Here is a 7,500-nt window from a genome sequence, read left to right as displayed (position 1 = left end):
TGTGAGTTGCTCTCTAATTTTGGTATTGTGTCGAGGTGAAACAGATTTCCAAAATAATTGATCTAAAAGTTATAAAGGTTAGAAGATAGAATTTAGACTTCAGTTGTTTGAGAAACACATCCACTCTTCGCAATGAAACAAACAATTCAATAACGTTTTTTGTAATGCAGACCTCATAGTTAAATGTTAGTATCTTATTTACCCTCAAAATAACATCGTTTGAGAAGACATCAGTCGTATTTTAAAGTAAGTACCCTACCTGCTGAAATCCTATATAGAGAAGTTGTGTCAAGACCATACTCATAGGACCGGAAGGAGGCCACGTCATTTCCTCTAACAACAATGGCAACAATGGCTTCTTGAGGGCGTCGGTCAAGCTGACCTCACGACGACAATTGGCGGACATGGCGTATTTTTTGGTGATGCAAGACAACACTACTTTACTGCCACGAATTCCTCTGTCAATTTTATCGTATAGAGAGTCTCCTCCTCCCATTTGTTTTATGTCAAGCCAGCAGGAAAAGCCAAGGGACGTAAGGCGTTGGTAAAGTATGATGATGTTTTTCTGTTTTCCCCATTGGTATGAGATGAACACTTCTGGGCTCTCTTCGGACTAGGCAATGTGATAAAAAAAATAAGAGAACGTAATGTTAATATTCTCTTACCAGCTATATCGATGTACAGTCATGGATGTACAGTACAGTGTATGGATATACAGTCACTATAAGATATCATATTAAAACAACCTGCAATTTCTATTTAGCAATCTCCTTTTACCAAGTGTTGGCCTAGTAAACAATACAATAAAGATTATATCATGCTCATTATTTGTTATAGTTTCTTTGTAGGCACTTTATTTTTCATTGTTATGTATATGAACTATTTATAGTTATTTACTATGGCATTAAATTATACGTTATAATTGATGTAATCTATATCAACCTGGATGTTTTGATCATTCGCCCCATTGCTATCTAGGACATTCTGCTTACTAGCTAACCCGCAGCAGAAGGAAAGAATTTATCATTGACGTGATTGCTTTAGAGAGAAAGATCATGTCACAATTTGTGATCCTTGGTGTCATTATCTATGAATGGCTGTGTGTGTGTGTGTGTCTTCAATAAAAAGTTTCTTTCTCTTGGACGCCGTGGTTTCATCTTTGTTTCCATGTTTGTCTTAGTGTATTGAAAAGAGAATATGTGAGTAAAATGTAGGCTTCTATTCTTCTACATTTAAACAAAATTTGTTATTTATTATGCTCGTTTCATTCCAATTCAATGTTGCGGTTTATCTGACCCAGGTAATTATCTGAACTAAGGAGAGGGAATGAGGTTATCATTTTAAAAAAATATGATCGTTTGTATTTCGTTTTTCTGATCGTTATACCTGTAAACTGAATTTTCATTTCATTTGTTTCATTTACCATTTCTGCTCTTTCCTTCTATGTCCTTCATGTTTTCATCAAATGTATATTATTGGCGAAAGCCTGTAAATATGAATGAATGAATATGACTGCGCAGTCGCCATGGAAGTTTGCCGTGAACCATTGTGTGCTACTTCGATTGTGTTTCTCTGTTTCTTGTATCCAGTTAGTAATTTGTTTCCAAAAATCATGTCGAATGCAAGTGTTCTTAGCTTTTGAAGGTTATCATGTGTGTTAAGGTGCTGAGGCTATTGGATATTTTCTTGTGTTGTTGAAATCAGTTCTTCGGTTGTTGTTTCTAAATATATTTGAATATTTTTGAGATCTTGATCCAATGTTGTTGGATGTGACGTTGGTGTACGCCCTCTATATTTGATTCCTTGTTAGAAGTAGGTAATCATCCATCGAGGTTTATGCTGGAATGTTTTTATCTCGTCGGAGCCCGTGTCCGAACAGTTTCCATCTTTGCTGATTTATTTGTGCGTTAACTGGTTGTACTCTGTATCTGTCATACACATCCTCATTACTGATGGCCAATGTACCCCAATGACTCGTCTCAACAGGCTTCAACAGTCGTGACGTCACTTCCCTCCTAATGGCGCATAGTAACTTAGCAACTGGTTCTAAACTATCGGAACAATGGCGGACCCCCTTTTGAAATACTTCTCCGACGAGCACACAAGAGTATCCAGAGGAGAAAATCATATATCTATCTGATATTGTTTTGACTTTTATACATTCTGATCACAAGACATGTGAAGACGTTCTAGCAAGCATGAGGAATAAAAAGTACCGATTTTCTTTGTTTAGAACCAAGCTGCTCGTTGTTGGACGGACGTGAGATTAAACTATTATTGAATCCAATTGTTTGCGATGAAGGGAGTACAGGTTGTCCAAATTGTGTTATTTTGTAAGACCCCACGTTCCACAGTTGTACATAATGATTGGAAGCATTAGTGCATCGTAAATATAGGTAAATTAAATAGAAACTCTTTTTCTGAGTCGTCCCAACATAATTATTTGAATGACTGGGTGAATGACATTTACATATTACCGTATTGCGACATACCCCACTTTTGTCTTCAGCTTGTGGCGCTATCGCATTATTCTTTCCTCCATTCCTCGTTTTGCTCTTGTCAATGTTTATCTTCTCTTCCAAGGGCATCCACCAGTTTCTGTAAACTGTTTGGAGTTTATAATGTATCAATAATTTTGTGATTTTATAGCGGCAATATATAAAGAAAAGTGGAAAAGTATTAAACGTAACATAATTGTGGTTCTTCTGGGGTCAAGATAGCTTGATAGAGCACTCGCTTCACAACCAATGGGACCGGTACAATCCCTTTGTTCTCTGACCCTCTGCCCATCCACTTCTGACTGGTGGATGTCTTAGACCTTAGTAGAAAATACTTTGCAAATAAACAAAGGACCGAACTGTTGTATGGTCTAAATATCCATGAAGTGGTCTCAAATCGTTTTACAAAGGGACCCAAGCAACAGCGACACATATCGTACTGAACAATAGACGGCATCTGTGAAGCGCTATTATATCTCTTTCTTTTTGACAGATACAACGGTCTTGTTGGCCAGGTATTCATTTCACGGGTGCTGTGAGAGGACGTGGGTAGAGACGTTTTTCTTGGGATTCTACTTTGCGCTGTCCAGAGCGGGATTTTAAGCATAAACCTACCAGCCCAAAAGTGAGTGTCATACAACATGACAACAACATTGCAAATAGGCTTGCTGTAGTCTGTCAAAGCTACAGAAGTATAACCCATACTTTGTGGGACTTGTTACTTTAAATGACTATCAAGACTTCCTACGTGTCAAAAGTAAAGAAATTCACAATACACATTTTGAATGTTCAGAGTGAATTATTCTTCATGCTTATATTTCCAACGTAAATCCGCCTCGAAGAAAAGGTCTATAGGGGAAGCATGGAAAATATGTTCAACAAGTCATCAATGACATAACACTTACTCTTGTCAATCTTCCCTTCATCAGGTGTCAAACCATTAACACTGAGCTGCATCAGCAACTCTTGAAATTTATCCTCTGGCCAGTAGCGGTCATCCTGTGTTTCTTCCTTTCCGGTCTGGAAAAATTGTATATACAAACTCTCACTGAAGATGGGTCCCATGGAACCTGGAGGTGGCCAAGGACAATTTTCTAGAAGAAGGGGGATGATGGGTTTCTTTACACCTACTGCCAAATTTACCTGAAAGAAAAGAACATTTAAAAAACCCTTACTCCTTTTATTGTCACAATTTGTTATATTTAGGAAAAGTACGTGGAGCAGGCACTTATGGATAACAACAACAAATGATGAAGTAAGTAGAAAATTGCATGAAGACAATAGAGAAGAAAAAACTGCGCGGCGATGGGGCTCGAACCCTTGACCTTACTGGTATGCCTCCACAGCCAGACGGAGTTGTACCAGCAAGGTCATGGGTTCGAGCCCACATCGCTACGAAGTTTTTTATTCTCTATTATCTTCTGGCACTTTTCTACTCAGTTCATTCTTTGTTGTTATATTTCGACAAGCGAAGTAGTCGAGTGGTTAAGACATTCCACTGTGAGCAGAAGATCCAGGGTTCGAACCCAGCTTCAGGCACTTTCGTGTTTTCCTTGGGCAAGATTATTAACCCCCACTTTGGACAACATGGGCGATTCCTATTGATATCAGACATCTTGTTTGATGGATTAGACAACAGGATCTAATGATGCCTCAGCGGAGGACGTAGTTTAAAAAAATATTAACAGTTTCTTTCATTGTGTCTATGTCTTTTTTTCTCTCACATAGTAAAAGTTTTATGGTAAAACTTCACACTGTTTTCCATATATTTTATTCCACCACGTTTTTATGTCTCTTTGGTGATGTGGTTAAAAAATACGGTCTGAACTATGTCCTTAAGTTCAAGCTGGCGACTTCTCAAAGTTATTCCCTTAGAAAGGGACTTTCCACAAAATTTCCATCTGCTTTTGGGTATAGGCATTAATTTGGAGATTACCATAGTGTCGAGCAAATTATGAAGGAAATAATATTGGTCTATTACATACTGAAGTTCTCGTTCAATACGGTTCAATCATTATTTTATAAAAAGCAAATTTGCAATATGCTCTGATTTTAGACACAGAAAAAATGATAAGTGTCGAAAGTTTTATCACCTGACAGGGAATTCCTTAGATTGATACCAGCATTAGTATTACGACCATATCAGTTTTATATTTAAGAATTTTTTCTCTATTGCCACTCAGTTGATTGAAATGTCCAAATGATACGTGTCGGTTCAATTCAGTATCATTTCGGGATTAAGGGATGACGAAAAATGAATTTAAAGTTAAAATCGTTAGAGACATGATATACTGCTTATTATTTTTTTGATTAAAAAAAAAAAAATTTATATTCTTTCTTGATAGCGAAAACAAGAAATATGTTGGTAAAAATCTCATATTTTAAAATAATGTTCAATTTTCACCACCTTAATTGCTCGAACAAAATACCTTTTTGAGGCCGTGGGTCAGAATTGTGTCAAATTATTCTTATTATGCTTTCTAAGAATTCGAATCGCCGGTTGTTTTTTTTTTTTTTTTTTTGTTTGTTTACTGTCTTACACTGGAAAAAAACATATATGACAATTTGGTTTAAATGACCCTCATCTTGTCAAAAACTTTCAAACCTGGGACTTTGCAATCGATCGATATTTGAAGGACATATTTTCTGGCTAAATTTCTAAATATGGGTTTTTCCAGAGTACGGCAGAATAGTGGTTTATCGGAATTTTCCGGGCGAAGAGCACTGTTTTACAAGTGTTATTTACAATGTGAGACATTGAAAACAACCCTCTATGCCTTGAAACAACAACCGGTCACAATGACATATCAACAATTAACTCAGAGCAGCACTCATTGATCACGCTGAATCAGGTATGTCTGTGACAGTGATTTTAAAAATCCACATTTCATGGAGGTTAGTACATTCTATTATGAGGAAAGATCAAGTGACTGGTAGAGTAGCAGATCGTCCTCACCAAGGACTAAATCGTAAGACAACAATACAAGAGGATGAAATAATCATTGCTGTCCATAATGAAAATCGATTTCTTTCGGAAATCTTCGGCTTCTTCCAGGTTGAAATTGACGGCCATGCTAGCATTGTTTTAAACGGATTGCGACCGTATAAACCATTAATGAGAACAAAAACCGTCTGTGGGTAAGTCTCATTTACAGTGGAATTGTTCTGATGAAAGAATAAAAATATGAGAGCGTGGTCAATCGTTTCAAATATAGATCGTAGATCTTTCTAATTGTGGGTCGAGGTTAAAAAAGAATACATTGAAACAATGTTACAACCATATGGACAAAGTATCATTTTCCAACATATTATAACGCACCCGCTCATCATGCGAATGAAGATAAAGAGTCTTAAAATGATAATAACACCCCATTAATCAAATCTTGTCAGCTGTTTCACCCGATATGAATCCAATCGAGCATCTACGGGACCAAATGATAAGAAAAAACTAAGATTACTTCCACATATCAAATTAAGGGCGAATTGTTTCAAACTTTGGTTGACATTTTGAGGCAATTTCAATCAAGCATTTTGAAAACCTGGAATCTTCCATGAGATGCCGCATTCCCCGTTTGAAGGTGATCATATACGACAATGACGCTGAGACTGTTTTAAATAAAGCCTGTTTGAATTTTGTATTTGTTTTCGCTTTTATCATCTTTGATATCAAACATCTTTTTGTAAATGAGCCAGAGTTTCTCTGCATATTAAAAGAACCTATTACTTCTTGATTTATATATCAAAATCTACAGAAAAGACAAAACTTTCAAATTTGACTATCCGTTAAGGCTATAAAACTTGTATCCATAATATGGTATATGTGTTTTGTCTGATAGTGTATTATATATACTTTTGCTTTATCCTCTTCGGGCATTGAGGCACATAGGGCATCCACCACAAATCTCAATTTTTTCTCTCGATCGGCTGCTTTTGCGGTGGTTGTATTCCAGGACAGGCCTGCTTCTTTTAATTCTTTCGCCTGTCTTAGGAAGTCACATTTTTTTCATTCTGGCCACATGACCCAGCCAACGCCATCTTCTTCTTTTTATTTGGCTTTCAAAGCTATGCTAGTGCAGTCAGCTTTCTTTAATAGATCCACTGTTTTTAATATGTTAAAAATTCTTTATATATATATATGTATATATATATATATATATATATATATATATATATATAATATATATATATATATATCCTTTCTTTAAAAAATATAGCATTGTGGAGAACATTGTGCTTATTTGAGTCAATAAAAAATTGATACGGCGCACAACTCTACTGAAAGATTTAAAAATTAGAAATGTATTTTTTACAGATAGATAAACAGATAACTTGATTTCCTTTTATAATTTAAAGTCAGTTTGAAAGTTCGTTGAGTCAAACAGATATCATAAAATATGTACCAACGACGACACTTGACTCCCAAAATCAACTTATTTTGACAGTGTAAAAAGTTGTCAATTTGCGTCATCTATTTATGACATCAAGTATTATTATTACTTCCGTTGTGTTGTTGATTTAGCGGTGATCAGTGTTGTTATGTATGTTCTAATTGCGTGTATGTTTGTGTGTGTGTGTGTGTGTGCGTGTGTGTGTTTGTGTTTGTGTGTGTGTGTTGTGTGTGGTGTATACATGTGTGTGTGGGTGTTGGCATTTTTCAGCAAATCGTGGCATTCATAGTGATATTATTCACTTGATCACATGAAGGTATTTCAGTCGCCATTTTGATTCTTTTTTTTTTTACTATTAGGGTTAGTTCGAGATCGAGGATATTTCTTTTTCTATTAAGGTTATTCATAAGTCTTAGTAAAGGTGCTAGGATGTTTGTTTTTCCATAAGTTAAGTAAAGGGGAGACATTCCGAAAGCTCCTACATCCCCAGTATTCTTTAAATTTGTATATTCACCGTTGATATTTTGTCAGGCATTTATTTATTCAATTTGTCATTATATCTAGAAGTATTTAAAAAACTCTAGAACAAACCTTGATAGATTTGTGAAAGTTTA

General features: G+C 35.8%; 1 protein-coding gene across 1 annotated transcript in view; it reads right to left on the bottom strand.

Moving 5' to 3' along the window:
• Positions 1–7,500, bottom strand: part of LOC144965106 (uncharacterized) — a 32,723-nt gene that overhangs the window by 1,860 nt on the left and 23,363 nt on the right. The window contains 3 exon segments of the mRNA XM_078900043.1: positions 260–613; positions 2,493–2,605; positions 3,404–3,641. Coding sequence (XP_078756169.1) covers positions 260–613; positions 2,493–2,605; positions 3,404–3,641 — 705 coding nt within the window.

This window comes from Berghia stephanieae, chromosome 2, assembly GCF_034508935.2.
Source record: "Berghia stephanieae isolate SIO BIC M18660-M18661 chromosome 2, UCSD_Bste_1.3, whole genome shotgun sequence".
NCBI lineage: Eukaryota > Metazoa > Mollusca > Gastropoda > Nudibranchia > Aeolidiidae > Berghia > Berghia stephanieae.
The sequence above is the reverse complement of the archived record's forward strand: the minus strand, read 5'-3'. Positions and strand labels throughout refer to the sequence as shown.